The 18,714-nt window shown below is 41.0% G+C and overlaps 2 protein-coding genes across 8 annotated transcripts; both read left to right on the plus strand.

The window, feature by feature from the left end:
• Nucleotides 1-42: 42 nt before the first annotated feature.
• On the plus strand, nt 43-17,109 carry actn2b (actinin, alpha 2b). 7 transcript variants are annotated; one of them, XM_084562257.1, is made up of 21 exons: nt 43-347; nt 3,716-3,830; nt 3,938-4,057; nt 4,138-4,224; nt 4,412-4,499; nt 5,045-5,123; nt 7,848-7,929; nt 8,203-8,288; nt 8,537-8,629; nt 8,963-9,193; nt 9,378-9,522; nt 9,840-9,990; nt 12,001-12,109; nt 12,751-12,891; nt 13,154-13,336; nt 13,587-13,721; nt 14,047-14,226; nt 14,320-14,466; nt 15,134-15,199; nt 15,295-15,453; nt 15,635-17,109. In XM_084562257.1, the coding sequence occupies exons 1-21, from the start codon at nt 216-218 to the stop codon at nt 15,791-15,793; spliced, it is 2,688 nt and encodes an 895-aa protein (XP_084418383.1). In that variant the 5' UTR covers nt 43-215; the 3' UTR covers nt 15,794-17,109. The 7 variants fall into 7 exon arrangements, with proteins under 7 accessions (XP_084418383.1, XP_084418380.1, XP_084418381.1 ...); XM_084562254.1 differs by having other exon boundaries at nt 59-347; nt 9,378-9,525; nt 15,295-15,496; nt 15,615-17,109; XM_084562255.1 differs by having other exon boundaries at nt 59-347; nt 9,378-9,525; nt 15,295-15,469; nt 15,615-17,109.
• Nucleotides 10,414-11,658, plus strand: LOC311500704 (uncharacterized protein). The gene is made up of 3 exons (XM_084562263.1): nt 10,414-10,532; nt 10,625-10,677; nt 10,782-11,658. Exons 1-3 carry the CDS (start codon nt 10,510-10,512, stop codon nt 11,537-11,539), a joined length of 834 nt encoding a protein of 277 aa, XP_084418389.1. The 5' UTR covers nt 10,414-10,509; the 3' UTR covers nt 11,540-11,658.
• Nucleotides 17,110-18,714: the final 1,605 nt, after the last annotated feature.

Raw genomic sequence — 18,714 nt, forward strand, 5'->3', positions numbered from 1 at the left:
TCACGTGACTGTCCAGTACTAATGATACCGCCGTTTGTTCATCTGTGGCAACCGGGGCCAGACGTCTGTCAGGTCGGGAGGATAAGGGCAAGCGAGAGAGAAAAGAAGAAGAAGACAGCCAGTAGAAGCGAAGAGTCGCACAGCTATCCCGTCCAGCAACTTGCTAAAGGATAATATTTAAGTTTCAGGGAAGAGAAAGAAGTAACGGCTCAACCATGATGATGACCCAGGTGGAGACCACGGTGCACTATGATAACGGCTACGATGAGGGGGACTACATGATGCAGGAGGATGAGTGGGACAGGGACATGTTGCTGGACCCGGCCTGGGAACAACAACAGAGGAAAGTATGTCAAAGTAAAACTCCCTTTGGTTTTAAACACTGAAACTGAACTGTAAGTTAAGATAGCTGCTGCACATTTACCCACAGTGTAAATGGATATAAAGGAGACAAATGACCAGTGTTGTTACTCAGAATGGCAGTAGAATTGCAGTTTTTATTTATTTATTTTTTAAAATATATTTTAAAATAAATAATTTATGTGTCACTTACATATCAAATATTAATAGCTATTTGATTATTTGGCATTTATTTGGCAACATATACCTAGTTTTACTTAAAAGTCTTGGGACAAACGTTAAACTAGTCTGAGTGGAAAGCTTCAACTTCCTGTCAGCCTTTTCAAAGTAAAACACAATTTGACCGTCTCAAAGGGAGCCTTAAACGGATTTAGAGTGGCTAAGGAGTATAATTACTATTTTCTCATATAAGTCGAGTCAATTAGACAGTTTGTCACAAATTATTACCGTCTCGTACATGTGCATGTAGCTCGAATGAAGTACAAGCCAAGAGAAATTTCATGTAGCCGTTCAAAAACCGTTAATAATCCACAGTTGTGGTGAATTACCGATTGTTTTGGTTGAATGGTGGAAAACATGAGATATGGAGCTCAGAATTTCCTCAAAAAGTTTAGTCAAAGGCGTAAAATCCGGGAAAAAATTTGACTAATGGAATTCAATCTAACGGAAATTTATGCTAGAATTTTATTTTGAAAGACAGTATGACCTAACGTCCGGTGTGATCCTAGTGACGTGCTGCAGACTTGACGCAGCCCGTCTCCAGTGAGGGAGGCTTGACGGACGGATGCGGTGGGTACCAGCTAACAATAGCCCCCTGGCTTCCAGCGGCTCTCCAGACTGCTGCCTCTCCACTGATACGCGCGGAATGCGAGCTGTCAACAGATGCTCCTAACACATGATGACGCTCTTGGGATTAGAATGGACGCTGCATCTAATTTTAACCTCGGGTCCAAAAGGCATTATAGTGGGGTTAATCCAGTGTCCTTGGTGCGGAATTCTTTTGTTTATAGAAACCACGCAGAAAATATTGTACCAGCACCAGCTCAACTCAATATAGCCTCGGCCTCCCACACTGTCAGTTGGTTTTAGGGCTTTAAAAGTTGGCTCTGGCCCGTTAACTGCATCTCTTTGCACAACATCAGCCCAACGCCCTCCATAACCCCCCTGTGTGGCCCTCACATGGATGACAAAACTCTGTATTTTTGGTAACACAGGGCAGCAACCTGGCAGTCAGGTCCCTGGTCCATACACACAGCTATGTTTCCAGTGTTTATCTTTTTACTGATTACAATCTGGAGCTGACAAGTGCTCGTTGGAGAGTGCTTTGGGACCGTGAGCAGCTGTTCACTGAAGGTTGGGAACACTAATGTAGTGCTTTATTTTGGCACCGTTGAGATGAAGTTTTTTAGTTGTTCAAAGTGAGCAGTAGTGTTGCCGCGAGGGGTTTCTTTGCTCCACTTTTTGCCACTTGAATAATTTAATTTTTATTTAGTCACGGTGCAGAGGGCTTATTTCAAATCCCGCCAACAGCTGCGGTAGCTCTCTTTCACCGGATAATAATGTGTCATCGCCTATACGGACCCTTTTGAATCTGTTACCTGACAGCTTTATCGAAAAGATTGATGAGGCCTTGAGAGAGAGCTAAATAAACACCGCCGGGGTGCTGCGCTTCATTAAGTACACGTGCAGAAGCCTTATGGACAACTAATAAATGCGTAAATCAAAGTGATCAGAAGAGAAGTTTTAGAAAACAAAATACTCCATCGATGACCTTAACCCTTTCCAACATGTTAAATGGCCATTTCTTTGCCATCCTGCTGGACGCAGCCTGCAAACCCCTGACCTAGTGAGGCCCCAAAGACATCAGTCAGTCCACTGACAGGGTGGGTCCTCGTTGGATGTGATTCATAAATATTTTTAGCTTTAATCGTCACTGGGCAGTGGTCCTGGAGCGGACGGGAGGGGGCTCGGAAAGTGGGCAGTAGGGTTCTGCAAATGAGGACCCGGAGGCCACGTTTTTTTGACAAGGAGGGCAGCAGTTCAATGTCACATACACCCTGCGGACTCACTCGATGTGGAATGTGTTGGCCTTTACTCTAAAGCCTGTACTATTCTGATTTTGCACAGGCACCCACAGGGAGGAAGCCTGAGTAACTCCCTGTGGGTGACGGATGGTGTGGCAGAAAGAAGTGCTGGATTTATATTACATTATATTCACAGTTTAAACTACAGTTGTAAATGATATATTACTCTTAAATGGGAAAAAAGTAAAGCCAACATATGCTTCCATCATAAATGCCTTAAAAAGTACCTTGAGCATCATACTTTAAAACAAGTGGAGGTTAAAAGAAACAAATGAACCATTAAAGTTAATTTACATCAAAGAGCATTACATTGTTTTTGTATTGTATGTCTGGTTTAAGTGCATGTACATGAAAACTTAATTTGTAGCTGATGAGAGTCATGATAATTATTTATATTTTCATATTTATGAAACTACAACCTGTTCGTTTCTTTATCTTCGTGGCATAGCCCTCAAATTGTTTTGAAGGTTTAACTCTCACATCATTCATCCATTCATGCCTGTTTTCAGACCTCGTTAACATAGAGAGTTCAACCTGGAAGAGCGACAGTCATGTCCTGTCTCCATGCAGCTGTAACGTATCAACATGTGGTATTATAAGTGGCAAAATAGCGACGGAGAGTGACGTGAAAGGAAAACTTGCTCTGTGTCCACGTGACGTATTCGCTCATGTTGACATGGCGAGACGATTTGACGTGTTTTTTTTCCTGCGGCTATCTTATCGTGAGGCACAGCAGAGCGGTCTAAATTTAACACCTTATATCGTCTGGAATGCGCTCTGTGGTCGGCTCCCGGCTTTCATCCGTACTGTGCTGAGCGCACTGCGGCTGGCTGCTGAGTTACTTTATAAAAATAGGAGAAAGGCAGTGATCCAGTCTTAACTTGATTTACAGTGTTTCAGTACCACACATGAAGTACATTTGTTCTCTTGAGCTATGGAATTCGAGTACGGGAAGTGGAAATTGGACACTAATGGCTCATTGAAAGTTAACGTGGGGTCAAAAAGGTTAATATTGATTTGGTATTTATTCTTGTCAAGTGGTTAGGTTCAGTTTGTTTGGGTTTACTACAGAGAAGGATATTACGCCTATAGCAGAACTTGTCTAATGTGAATATAAGTAAAAGTGCAACATGCTTTTGGAATTGTTTTAATCTTTGTTGTTTCTGAAGAGCTTAACACAAAGTGAACTGCAGTTTTCAAGCACTGAATACATAAGATTTGTGTGGTGACATTTAATCAAATCCCATTTCAATCGATGCCTTTCCTGTTAGACCTTCACAGCCTGGTGTAACTCCCACCTGAGGAAAGCTGGTACTCAGATTGAAAACATCGAGGAGGACTTCAGGAATGGACTAAAACTCATGCTGCTCCTGGAAGTCATCTCAGGTTAGAGCACTAAAGGGAGAAAGCTCCTCAAGAGTATTGTGTTTTCATGTTGCAGTGATATTAGCTTAGGTTACAAACACGTCTGACCCTGGCGCGTAACATTGCAGGAGAGCGGTTACCCAAGCCAGACAGAGGGAAGATGCGGTTTCATAAGATCGCTAACGTCAACAAAGCATTGGAATTCATCACAAGTAAAGGAGTGAAGCTGGTGTCAATTGGCGCTGAAGGTATCTGAGCTCAGTCTGATTAGATTTTACCAACACTCCACCTCTTACAAACGCGTTGTAACAGTGATTTTGTGTTTCAGAGATTGTGGATGGGAACGTAAAGATGACTCTTGGAATGATTTGGACTATCATCCTCCGCTTCGCCATTCAGGACATATCCGTGGAAGGTGGGATAATTATTCCAAAATATTTAAATCCACTTGGATATTTATAGAGAGTTAGTCCAAGTTATGAAGAAAGCTAAAGGATGACAAGAGAAATATAAATTATACAACACATAATTGGCATCTATCGTGTGGTGACTACAAACGCTTACTACATGTTTAAACTTCTATGAATTCACTTTCTCCTTAGAAACATCTGCCAAGGAAGGTCTTCTTCTGTGGTGTCAAAGAAAGACTGCCCCCTACAGGAATGTTAATGTCCAAAACTTCCATGTCAGGTAAGTGCTACTTGATAAATAGAGGGCCACACTAAGCTTTAAATGTTGTTTGGTTACAGTGATTAGTTATTTAATTGATATCTAATCTAGGTTGTCCTCTTAATTATGGGATCAAAATCACGGCATAATATAAATTTGCAAAAAATAAAAATATATATATATATTTGAAAAGTGCTTGTTTAACATTTAATTCTGCCATACAGTGTGTTGTACTGTAGCCTTAAGAGTATATATACAATATTTCTAAATGATAATGTCTAAATCTAAGTGTATTTAAATGTTTTGGACTGATTACAATTCAGTTATCTCACCAATATGTCCTGAATGGACCTGGAGGATGATAGTCCAGAGAGTTTCAGATTATAGCATGATCTTGATCCCATTCAATGTATATGGCCATGTATATGGACAGTAATGTAATCTTTAGTGAAATGCTGCCACCAAGTGCTGTTGCAGCATTAATGGTTAATGCCTGGACTGGACCCCGAACAATCCCCCTTCTTTGAACTGACTCGTTGGTTCTCTCTGCTCATTGGTCCATGAAGCTGGAAGGACGGCCTGGCCTTCTGCGCCCTGATTCATAGACACAGACCCGACCTCCTCGACTACTCTAAGCTCAACAAGGTGTCGTGTGTTTTCACTCATTAGCAGGATGTCGTGTTTCAGCCCCGCACGCTAACACACCAGTTCCCAGGAAAATTAACACTTTGGTCGTGGTGTGAAGTGAAAAAAAAAAATGACAGTCACAGTGAAAACAGAATCATTTTTTTCACCATGTGTTTAGTTTTGCTTTGAAACACTGATGAAAAGTAGTGTATACCTAGGACTAGTATGCAAACTTTTTCAGTCACCTCCTCTACTAATAACTCACATGCAGTGCTCACCTTTTACCTGTTTGACATAGTGATGTTTAAGTGTTTGAATCAGAGACAAAGCTCCTAGATTGTCTAGTTTGTTAGGACTGCCTGTACTATTTATGGCACTTCTAGGCACTCTTAGAAATATGTGGCATTTTAATAGGACCACCTATATGTTGTTTACAGACTAAACTATTTGACATGAAGTAAGCTGCTTATGGGAAGTTCCACTCCGTTGCGCAATTTGTGTGCTATTTAGCTAATGGTTCTAATGCTCCTAAAATTTATGGATGCGTTTCTTCATCACAGCAGAATGTCTTTATCCTGAGTGCATCCATTTAGCTCATGCTTCATTATTTTTAACTTAGATTACTTAGCTCACAACTTCTGCATGAAAAAACTGCACCTTTAATTTTAAGGCTGTTATTATGCATCCCACTGTGCTCATTACAAGACTGGACGTAATAGTGGAGATGGGTGGACTGTCTTGTGTGACTCTGTGGTGACTTGACTTTTATCATACAGTAACCTACTTAATGTCTAGCATAACAATCCGTGCATACAACTTGCTTAAATTATTTTTTAGGTCAGAAATGCACATCTTATTTAAATGTTGTGGTTTAACGGATGCCAAGGATTCTCAGTGTTTGTGCATAAGCAGGTGAGGACCTCAGTGAGCAGCTTATATGCAAAGCGAGGGAGCACAGCTGGCAGGCTTCCCGTGTTTGTCAAGCAACTATAATACACAAGTATTGCAGCTTTTCCCTACTGCATTAAGGGGCTGTCTTAGCCAGATGGAAAAGCCAAAGGCAGCTTTAGGGATTGTGGAGTCACTCCTTGCTGCCAAGATTTTATCTGTAAGGTCTCTAGGGAATTTCGCCAAAGGGAGAGCTAAATTGTTCAAGGCTGATATGACGACGCTATGGATTAATTAGCATGGATGACCTCAAGCGGGAACATTTACCCAGACCAAATGTAGCTTGTTACGGTAAATGCAACGCAGGGGAAGACCACAGCTGAGTGACATTTTCCTTTGCTTTGGAAACAAGCGCTCACTTTTCGGCACACAACTCACAGGGTCGACTTGGAGTTGACCCTGAATAGTCACAGAAACATGAGCTTGGTCCCTGCAGAGCTCGGGCTTAGATTTACCTCCGCTTATTGTCCATTGTATCACATCATGTTCCCCAGTTAGAGTCCGTAGAGCCTGTAAATGGACATAGTCTCTTTGGAGGTAGAGAAGGTAGAGACTTCCTAAAGTCAGGAAGATGTCTGTCAAATGATTACTATGATACATTTTAGTCAATGATTATGTCCATTTTCATAACCAGGACAGGATATTTGTGGCATACGTGATGATGTGCACTGGCACAAAATGCTACAGTATACTATTTATTTCTATTTCGTCACTCTCTCTGTTTTTGACACACATATTCATTCACTGAGTCACACCTCGACTTTTCAGTTCAGCTCATGCTGCCAGGAGACAGTTTCATTGTGCGCCAGGCAGCTGTTGCGTCTGGCTCCAGGTGAGCGTGTTCGCTAAGCTTTCAGTGTTCCAGCCTGCTGCGACAGCTCCGGTCAGAGACACACACATGCACAGAAGGCTTCCGGTATCCTTCTACTCATCCATCCCTCCATCCATCCCATTAAATTACGACCCTATGCATCCATTTATCTGTCCTGCATAGGATCTGCGAGCAGCTGGCCTTGTCATGCTGCGTGCTGCCCCCCACCTTTATGGAAAAGTGATGCAGAGATAGGGACAATAGCAGCAGCATGATCCCTTTTCCCCATTGCACTCTCACTCACTGCCCCATTTTCAGCGAAGGGTTCATTGTCAGCTGTTGACTTACTTCACCACTCGCCACTCTTGAAACACTTGGTTTCTCCTGTCAGAGTCTCTCTGTGTGGGAGGAGAAAACGTCATTTATTTAATTAGTCGTTTCAAAAAATTTATACTGTTGAGAAGTTTACTTGAGTAATGCATTATTCTGTTTATTTACTAGATCATTTGTGACATTTTCATGTAGATTATTAATAAATTAGTCATTCAGGTCATTTATGTAATAAATATAATAATGTGGTGGTAGCAGATTCAATAATGTCATCTCATTTTGATCCATTTAATGACTAAAATATTAATTGCTTTTTGAAAATAAAATAATGAGTTATGTATTTGTGAAACAGAATCATTAACCATTGGTTTTCCTGTAAAATGCCAATGGTTTCTTTGGACGGATGTATCAGTAATTCAGTAACCAACATATAAAGGTCCAGATAAGCATTCGAGTCACGTGAAAGCCCAAAAATGTCAATTGTACGTGTTTGCGTAGATCTGCTCAATAGGTCTTCGGCTAGCTTTTAAATGTGCATGTAGAGTATGTGACCAGAGAGTATAATGTGTCCTCCATAGCACAGAGATCAGTGCAGTGGCATTTTAAGTCCGGCATTGGTGTGCGGTGATGTAGAATTGTGTTTCTTTATTTAGGATGATCCTCTGGGGAACCTGAACCTGGCTTTCGACATAGCCGAGAAACACCTGGACATTCCCAAAATGCTGGACGCAGAAGGTAATGTTTAATGGAGGAGAAGATCAAAATGTTTAGCTTGCACTCGTCTCCTTCACAGAAGTATAACCAGCAATCATACAAGTGTTTCAGCAGTGGTTTTATGCAGTGATCTCCATATATATTTACAGTTCTGGAGAATAACCATATATTCATGTAGAACTAAAAGCCTATAAAATCAAAATAGATATCAAATCAATGTTTTTGTGACGTTCTATTGCATTTGTAGTTCCCGTTTGTTTCATTCTTTCTGCCACCTTGACTTTTCCTCCACAGATATCATCAACACCCCCAAGCCCGATGAGAGAGCCATCATGACCTATGTGTCCTGCTTTTATCATGCCTTTGCTGGAGCTGAGCAGGTATAAAGGTTGAAACTATCGCTTAACCAGTGTGTGTTTATTTAGATGAATGAACATCCACCCATCTACATAGCACAAATGTATTCTGGGAATGCAGTCTAGAGTAGAAATCTATCGGCAGTTTGATTTGGCTCCTTGATCCACAAATGTGTGTTGCAAGGATAATGTTATTAGCTGTTTTAAAAAGGATCAATGGACTGCTGTCTTGCTTTGCTGATTTACATTATTCCCATGCTCTGTGCTCTCAGGCAGAGACGGCTGCCAACAGGATCTGTAAGGTGCTCGGTGTAAACCAAGAGAACGAGAAACTGATGGAAGAGTATGAAAGACTGGCCAGTGAGGTAAAGTCTGATGATGGTGACACTTGTGTAATAAAACTGAAATATGAACATTTTTGGATATTGGTAAATACAGTACATGTTCCACTGAAATTATATGTATGAAATTACACTGTAAAAACTATAGCTAGTAATTTTTAATCTCTGAAATATTCTCTTTAAACTTTTAAAAAATAAAAACCATCTTCATTTCCCCCACTTATGTATCCAGTTGCTGTGATAAGTTGAGACACATTTGCTGAAAAAAAAAAAAAAAAAAAAAATTATGAGAGTGTATCTTAATCTTAACTCTCTTGCCTCTCTACTTCTTTCCCATGTTGTGCCTGTGTTTTGCAGCTGCTGGAGTGGATCCGCCGCACCACCCCCTGGCTGGAGAACCGGACCCCAGAGAAGACCATGGCAGAGATGCAGCGGAAGCTGGAAGACTTCAGGGACTACAGGCGCCAGCACAAGCCCCCTAAGGTGCAGGAGAAGTGCCAGCTGGAGATTAACTTCAACACCCTGCAGACCAAGTTGCGCATCAGCAATCGCCCTGCCTTCATGCCCTCTGAGGGGAAGATGGTGTCTGTAAGTCACATATGCAAATTATCTCTCAGTATAATTTAGTGGTAGTGTGATTGTGTGTACCGCCGTTGATTACTTGTGGGAAGGCCGATTTGCTTTATGCTTTTGCAAAATGTCCTTATTTAGAAACAATTCCAAACTTCCTAAAGTGAGAAAGTTTGTTGTTTTACTTTCGTTGGGTTGACAGGACATTGCCAGTGCATGGCAGGGCCTGGAGCAGGCAGAGAAAGGCTTCGAGGAGTGGCTTCTTACAGAGATCCGTAGGCTTGAGAGGCTGGACCACCTGGCAGAGAAGTTTCGCCAAAAAGCCACCAATCATGAGAACTGGGCCAGTGGTCAGTTGCAGCAACCTGTCTTCATTCTTGCTTGTCTGTTTCTAGTTATAGGCCCACATGTTTATCGTGACTTATTAGCTATTTGTTATCTACAGCCATTTGTACCCCTGCTTCTTTTCACTGTCCAAGTGTTTCATTTATCCCTGGGGTTTGTTTAGACTTGCTCCTAATGAGATGTAATTGAAGGTCTGTCCGATGCAATCAACCGGCAGCGGACTGCAACAGGCCACTTTCTACATCTGCAGTGCCCAAATAAGGTTTAGATCTACCCCTACTAATTACCTCGTTGGACCTCTCTCTTATGTGACATTCAGGTAAAGAACTGATCCTCTCCCAGAAGGACTATGAAACAGCCACGCTGACAGAAATCAAAGCACTGCTTCGAAAACATGAGGCCTTTGAGAGTGACTTGGCAGCGCACCAGGACCGAGTGGAGCAGATTGCTGCCATTGCACAGGAACTAAAGTATGCATCGCTTATAACAGACGTTAAATAATAACAAAGTCAACAAATGCACTCCTATTTTTTAATTGTATTTTAGCTGTACACACTGTATAACCTACAGGGGTGACTGCCTGGCTAAATTATGAATGAAAAGCAACAACGGACGTGTGCACAACACTGCGCTGCACTTACACAAAAAGTGCCATGGTTCACTGGTTCAAAAAACATCTTTTCTGTTTCATTTCTTAACATCTGAGACAGAAAAAAAGTGGGATACAAGCAACTCTATAATATAATTTGGAAGAAAATGAACTAAACTATAAGATCCACTCCAGGACTGGACGGAGGTTAGATCTTCATGAAAGATTTTCTTATTTTGGAGCCTGTGACTTTCATATATCTCAGCAGAGAGGTGGAGGTGTGGTTCACAGGCATGCTGAGGTTTTCAATCAGCAGTCAATCATGGACACCTGTGTGCCAGTCTGGCACATTTAACCAGCGCTCTGAAAAAGGAAGTTAACAGTTCATCTGACAAACAAAATGGCTCCTTGGATTTTTGCAAGGTATGTGTTAGTAAAATGCCAAGGTTTGCTATTCATTTCCAATTTAAGGCTTGTCTGTTTTAAGTTTTTGACTGTGCTATTTTCCCTTGCAGCCAGTTGCTGCTCATTGCACTGTTAAACGTCCATTGCTTTCCTGCCAAAAAAGGTAAGACCTCAACTTCAGAAACTAGATGTACTTGTATACATTTAGTGTACATTTTTTGCGGCCTCTTGGTTTATTGCACTTAACCTCAAACATTTTCCCCCTAGAATGGAGGCAGCATAATCCGAAAGAAGTTGACTCGGATCAGAGGATTGGCCTCCGTTATAGCTCATCCCCAGCTGCGCCTACTATGCCTACTGATTTGGATCATCCTGCTGTTTCATCCTACTATGAGCCAGTGGAGAAGGAATATTCTATTGACCCCTATCCAGCAAGTTTCAGTTCACCTCCACTTGCATTTAGTGGGGTAACTAACTGGAGTCCTGTGGAAAAGTCTACCTACACTGTGTCCAGAACATCTCCACTGGGACCTGATTCTGGACTTCTTCCCCCTCCACCTATGTATCAGCCTGGGGAGCTTGAACACTTTGAAGAAAACATTGAGCATGGCAACTCTGAAAGGGAAAGTGAAGAGCTAAGTTTGATGCCGCCTCCTTATCCCGAACCTTTCTACCAACCTGGGGAGTTCTATGAGTATTCAGCCATTATTGACCATGGTAATTCAGAGCAAGAAACTGAAGATGAAGGTTTCATGCCACCTCCTTATGCTGCATTCACATCTGAGAGCAGCAGCGACATTCAGCTGGTTCCTCAGCACCTGTTGTCCTTTGGACAGAACCACTACTACCTCTTCATGACTGGTCAGCTTCCTCCTGGTACACTGTCTCACTTCCGTATGGACAATGAGAAGGGCGCAGATGATTGGAATGAGGTCCACTATGAGAGATACCACTACCCCTCTGCTCAAAGCCCTACTCAAGCTCAGATGCAACTCCAGCAGCCGCCCCAGAAATCTAAAGTTTAACAGGACTGTAGTTTTTCAAACTGAAGCATTTCTGAGTAAAGGCAACATAAAATTCTTGTATGTTTTGACTTCAAGTTTAATGATGGAATATTTTTGAATAAAATTCTTAATGATGTGTGTGTGTGTGTGTGTTTGTCACTTGAAAGCCTCCAATTGAAGTTTGCTAGTTAAAAATAAAATTTGACAGTAATGGAGCTTAAATCTTGTTCCTGAGACAGTGGTACTCTAAACTGTACAGTTTAAAGTAATTGTACCCTGGTGTTAACTCATGAGGTTAGTGTGGATGATTACAGTTTAGGTTTTTCTAATCCCACAACTATTGGGGGCAACAAGGTATACAGAACTTAAATGGGATTAAACTAATGTTTGAAGGAAACTGATTTGTGTTTTTCCCTGTACTTGCTTGCTTTCTGTCCAGTGGTTTAACAAAGATTTACTTCTTTCTTTTTTTTCTCCCCCAGTGAGTTGGACTACCATGATGTTGCTGCTGTAAACCAACGCTGCCAGAGCATCTGTGACTTGTGGGACAAGCTGGGAACCCTGACTCAGAAGAGGAGAGAGGCACTGGAGGTAGAAATACATTTCATTTGAAATTACAGCTGAAAGTACTCATTAAAGATATTGAGATCCTCAAAGCTGAAGGATGTATGTGTCCACAAGAGTGTGCTAAAGTTCCACCCAGTCCCCAACAGATGCAATGCATTGCCTCCAAAATCGACTCAATCAAAATGTTAAGCATATTTATGTCTGTCAATGACGTGAACGGTGAGGAGACGACAGATTGATGAGCAGAGACAATTGGATCCCCTCTAAAATCCCAGACCCACATAGAAGAGTAAAGTAGAGGGATGGCGGGGATAAGGGTAGAAGTCCTGTCCAGGAAGTGACTGGCTCAGAGCCCACTAGACACTTCCTCTGATCCGTGCTGGCCGTTCCAGACCTGCAAATGTGAGGGGCTGGGAAAAGGGCCAGGGATTAAGTCTGAATGACGGGGACAGAGGTCTATTTCTGTCAATCTCCTGCTCCCTGCTATCCCCTTCCTGAGGGGAAGGACTCCAAGCCAGAGTTGAGGGGGTTAACGAGGCAAAGATAAAGCTATGCACCCTGGCATTATTCATCAAAATTGAGGATGTGCTTTTAGATATAAAGACGAATTCCTGTCATGTTAAAGCATTTAAACAATGTAAAACACATTTTTTTAATCTTCTCAGCGCACAGAGAAGTTGCTGGAGACCATTGATCAGCTGTTTTTGGAGTTTGCCAAGAGGTCAGCGCCTTTCAACAACTGGATGGAAGGAGCCATGGAAGACCTGCAGGACATGTTCATAGTGCATACTATTGAAGAGGTCCAGGTAAGCTTACAGCACTCCCAGAACAGCAGCCTCTGACACATACTGCCTTGACATTTCAACACATTCCTGGTAAAAAATAACCGTACAACTTCCTTGTGGTTGTTTGGTTGATTACAATAAACTCATCAAACTTATCAACCATTTTAGTGTCTATAATGCTATATGACTGTTAATGCTGGTATATTTGTCATAGTCAAAATAAAACCCCCAAAAAATAAAAAAATAATAATTCAGGACTTCCTCTTCTAAATTCCCCTCCCAGAGTCTAATCGCAGCTCATGAGCAGTTTAAAGCTACCCTACCTGAGGCGGATGCAGAGAGACAGGCTATCTTGGGAATCCACAATGAGGTGCAGAAAATTTCCCAGAGCTACGGGATCAAGGCCAACATTATCAACCCCTACAGCACTATCACAACGGAGGAGCTTCTCAACAAGTGGGAAAAGGTAGCAGACTCACTTACAGACTTGCTACATTGCGGAATAGTCATTATTCAGATAGTGGGTGTCTGTCCATGGAAAAAAAAAAACATTAATTATGAAAAATAGGAACATGGAGAAAAGTGACTACATTTACTGATAAAGAAGAAGAACATTTTATCACTGAGCTGAAGGATTTGACACCCAGTAAGGATATTCTGTTTTTGTCCAGGGGCTTGTTGCAAAACTATGTAACCCCTCTGTGTGCATTTCCTAGGTGAAGAAGCTGGTTCCTCAGAGAGATGGTGCCCTCCAGGAGGAGATGGCTCGCCAGCATGCCCATGAAAGGCTGAGACGGCAGTTTGCTGCACAGGCTAATCTCATTGGGCCTTGGATACAGGCCAGGATGGAGGTTCAATACACAGTCTTCATAAGCAATTTGACATCAAATCAAATAAAGACCTAAAATGGAAGATAATTGTTTTCAAATGCACAGGGGAGGTACAATGACGGTGGCTTTCCAGATGATAATTAAATAATGCCAAGTAAATGTACTAAATATTGTTATACACATCCAATTTTTCTATATCAAAGTCTAGATGTATTGACAGAATTTACTTTTAGCCACAGGTTAAATTACTCCCTGCAGTATCTGTAAGCAAACCCATCAAAGATGCAGACAAGAATCTTATGAACTAAATGGTCCTAAAAGTATTGTTGCATGTGTTATCTAAAAGGAAATCGGACGCTGCTCTCTGGAGATAGGAGGCGCCTTAGAGGACCAGATGACCCAGCTGAAGCAGTTTGAGCATGTCATTGTTGCTTACAAACCCAACGTTGACAAGCTGGAGGGAGACCACCAGCTAATCCAAGAGTCTCTTGTGTTTGACAACAAACACACCAACTACACTATGGAGGTACAACCAAGACATTCCGAGAAATTCAAATACATTTATTTATTTGTCAACATCAATATTCATTAAACTTGTCCACGTGTGCCCTCACCACAGCACATCCGTGTCGGGTGGGAGCTGCTTCTCACAACCATCGCCCGGACCATCAATGAGATAGAGACCCAGATCCTGACCAGGGATGCCAAGGGCATCAGCCAGCAGCAGATGAATGAGTTCAGATCCTCTTTCAACCACTTTGACAGGGTACAGCTTTCCACTATTTCAGATCACTGGAGTCTTCTTATGTCCATCTGAGTGAGCAATCTAAAACACAATTGAGAAACCGTGCAGGGGGTAGCCCATTGTTCAGACATGGTCCTGTAACTGTGAACATACTAATGCCCAGCAGCTGAGCTTTCATTTAATCTTAAGTGATGGCTGATCAAGAGCGTACGAAGATTTAACATTCCTCTCTCTAAAGGCAGCAAATAATCCATTATAAACAGTAGCTCCTATTGTGCTGTGGCATATTTAACAGAAAGCATTCCCCCTGTTTTTTTTTTGTTTTTTTTTAATAGTCAGACTATAGAATAGAATGTCTTTATTGTCATTATAATAATATTATGTACAATGAAATTAATTGCAGTCCAATTAAACTTAAAACGTTATAAATATATATGCTCAGACAAACACACACAGGCCTCTACATTTGACAGTTAAGTCTTAAGTAATATGAATTATGCTTTAGCAGCATTTAATACGCTAATAGCTGTCGAATTGACAATATCTAAGCTTCTGGTTTTCATTGACCTGTATTGTCTGCCGGACAGAATATAGTCTATGCTACAATATACAGTATATTAATAGGAAGGACTCATATTCAGTCTCGTCTGTGTTCTCTGTTTGATTAACCTGAAATTTCTGGTTGTAGAAGAAGAATGGAGCGATGGAAACGGATGACTTCAGAGCCTGCCTCATCTCTATGGGTTATGACTTGGTATGCTGTTTCACACATGGGGGGTGGCTGTTGGTCATTTTCATTTAATGTCAGGTGCTTTTAACTTGTATTCATATTTTAATTTCTTTTTTCAGGGAGAGGTGGAATTTGCCCGCATAATGATGCTAGTGGACCCCAATGCTACTGGAATCGTCTCCTTCCAGTCCTTCATTGACTTTATGACCAGAGAGACTGCTGATACAGACACTGCTGAGCAGGTTGTTGCGTCCTTCCGGATTCTGGCAGCTGATAAGGTATGTGCTTGTCTCTGTAAGTGTGTCCTGCTGGCATACAGCGGTGGGCAGATACTCTAAGCCGACACCACTCCAAGTATTTGCCACACCATGTTGATTTACGATGTGCCATTTTATTCATGAGCTCAAAATGGAAAAAATGGCAGGAATCTGAAATGCAGTTTTCCTATCACCACTGCAGCCCTACATACTCGTGGAGGAGCTGAGGAGAGAACTTCCCCCTGAACAGGCCGAGTATTGCATTATGAGGATGCCACCTTACGCTGGCCATGGAGCACCACCAGGGGCGCTGGACTACACCGCCTTCTCTACTGCGCTTTATGGAGAGAGCGACCTTTAACCTGACAAGAAAACATTTCATCGGCTGATCGTTGACCTATCCCCTACCTTCCTACCCGCCATCTAGTGATGAAATTAAAAAATCTAAATCAAAAGGTGGATCAAATAAAGGTTTTTATTGATTAGTTTTCTGGCACCATCAGTTTGAGTGCAAACGTGCTGCGCAATTTCATGTTATTTGCTAGTCTTCTTGTGTCCTCTTAGGTAAAAATGTCCCCAGAACAAATAGAAATTGCCATGATCAAATTATTAAGAGAAACAACGCAATTTGCTTATTTTGAACTTATATGTGGTGGTGTTTGGGCAGAAAGAACGATTCTGTGATTAAGGTAGATATAGAAGAGACGAAAATACAGATCACTTGACAAAACTCATACACCAAAGGGATGACAGTGCTTCAGTACTTTTAACATTTGAAGAAAATAGCCCTTGCAATGTTGTGTATTGTTTTCTTGTTTCCTCACAGTGCTGCTTGTTTTGGGAATAAAAGCTTCTGATAAGGCATTTTGAGATGCTTGAAGTGAATTACAGTTTGCAAAAGCAATTTCAGACCTACTGTCATCCATCAATAAACAGTGGATTCCCAGAAGGCCAAAAATATGCAGCACCGACAGGAAAAATGGGAAACCGCATGAATGCAAAAGTAAATGTTTACAATTGCTCAGTGCTTTAAAGGTGGACGACACAGAAGCCTTAATGTGCAGCATTCAGAAGTAATATTCTGGCAGCGGCAAATTTACTAAAGGACTGCACTAGTTAAGAACATGACATATCTGTGCAGTGTGCCTTTAACTGGTGTACTGACTAGATGTTTACTTTTGTATTTTCTTGTTGACACATCTGTCATTAGAATATGTAATGCAATACTTTTGTGCTAATTCCTGATTTATCGCACAGCTTGTTTGGCTACTTTCCTTTAAATATCATATCATGTCCTGTACTGTTTAAGCAGGAATTGAAAAAGCATTAAATTACTTCCATGCTCATTTAAAAATTAAGCATCTAAGTAGTGGCAGTTATTTAGCAAAAATGTACCAGATGCAATGTACTTTCTAAAACAACCATCATATGATTCCCAATGGGAAAAGAATGAGAAACCAAACAGTTTACATTCTTGATTTCAGCCTCACTGCCAATTTGTGAATTTATGTGATTTAAAACGAATGCCATTTGCTATTAGATGCAAGCAGATCCCTTTAAAAGGAAAAATATGTATTTTAATGTAGCTAATGGACATTGACTCACGCCACATATCTCCATGAGAGAGGTTTTGGTAAAAAAAAATGTCAATTGTTTCATATCAACCAGACATTGTACTTCAGGATAATAAAATTAATTGAATAAATTATGACTAATTCAACCATTTATTTCAGCCTGGTAAATCATTGCTTGAACTATGTCTTTCATTTGAAATTTGTTACCGGAAATGATGAGAAAGTACTGATTGATTTGTCTTTTAATTTAAGGACAGTGAATGACATCAAATCTGAGTCAGGCTTTATTTTAATTTTCAATCTGTTTCTATTTACAAAATTCTTCATATCCGTATGAGATTACAGTTAATATTTAATTTGAGTTTGGCTTGAATAGATCCAACTCTATCTAAGAAGAGAAAGAAATAGAGAAAAATATAGATTTTTTTTTTCTTTTTTAAAAAAATCTGTAGTTCAGGGCTTATATATAATTCACTGCTGAACATTTCAGTGAATGTAAAATATTTTAGAGGAGCATGAACTTGATCTGAAAATGTCAGGGGTATCATACCGTTGCAAGATTATGCAATATCTTTTGTGAAAGTGTAATTTTGTTGCGAGGGTGGTATAGTGGAATGAATGGGCATGGATACTGCTGCATCTTGTTTCAGTGGAGTGAGAACTAGAGAAAAGGTGAGGGGGGGGGGGTCACTAAATTATTTGAAACCCTGACATCACAAATACTCAGTCAAATGGAAACATCTATAGATTTTCCAGCTACAGACACCAAAGTATTAATCAAGCAGACATTTTGGCCCGATATTAGAAGTGAAATCAAGCAGACATCCTGCTTGGAGATGATTATTATCCTTACCAAATGAATGTCACTGGTATGAATATTTTCCATCATAATTCTTGGATTTTCATGTGTTTTTTGGTGAAATAGAGAATGAAGACAGTGTGCAGTTGGTACTCGCTTCCCAACAATTAAGCTCAGACAGTTTCCTTTTACAACTGCACTGTTCTGCACAGAGATCGCAGACATTTCACCTGAAATCTGCTGCAGCCGCTCTTCTAGTTTCAAGGATAACAACCCTTGATGTTTCTCTTACCAGTGGGGCCACTTTGGACGTCAGTTTCCACATCTGTTCCACTTGTTTCTTCAGTCCCCGGTGCTTCCTGATCTTATCAAGCTGCTTGTACCATGTGTCATCATCTGCCTTCTTCAGCCTCCTGTGTTTTCTCATGGTTTACTATAAGAACAGAATAAAAAGGGGCAAATTGGAATCAAAACCGATGCAAATTGAGAACAGCACTGTAAATAAATAAATAAATAAATAAAAAATAGCTGGTACTTCCTGCTGTTCCTAACTGTTTTAGGTGTTTTGTCCTATTTGAACTTGGGGACTTCAGTCTCAGCACAGATCGTTCTGTACACTGTCCCAGTTATGTGTCAGCTAGCCTGTCTCATAGGGCATCTTTGCAACAGCTTGCATCTTGATTCCCGTCTGCTGGGGTAGGCCTCAACAGATTTGGTGCTTATGGTCTGTTTCTGTTGCAATGATCAACACTTCTGCCCTTGAGACCAGCGTTTTCTAACCACTGGTTAGATTTCAAAATGTCATATCATATTATATCATCCTTGCTAATGTTAGCTGGATATGGGAAGTGACATTGACTCTTACGTTTACAAACAACAACAAGATATATTTTAGAAGTAAACTAATTC

The sequence above is a fragment of the Chelon labrosus genome, assembly GCF_963514085.1.
Source record: "Chelon labrosus genome assembly, chromosome: 15".
NCBI classification, from domain to species: domain Eukaryota; kingdom Metazoa; phylum Chordata; class Actinopteri; order Mugiliformes; family Mugilidae; genus Chelon; species Chelon labrosus.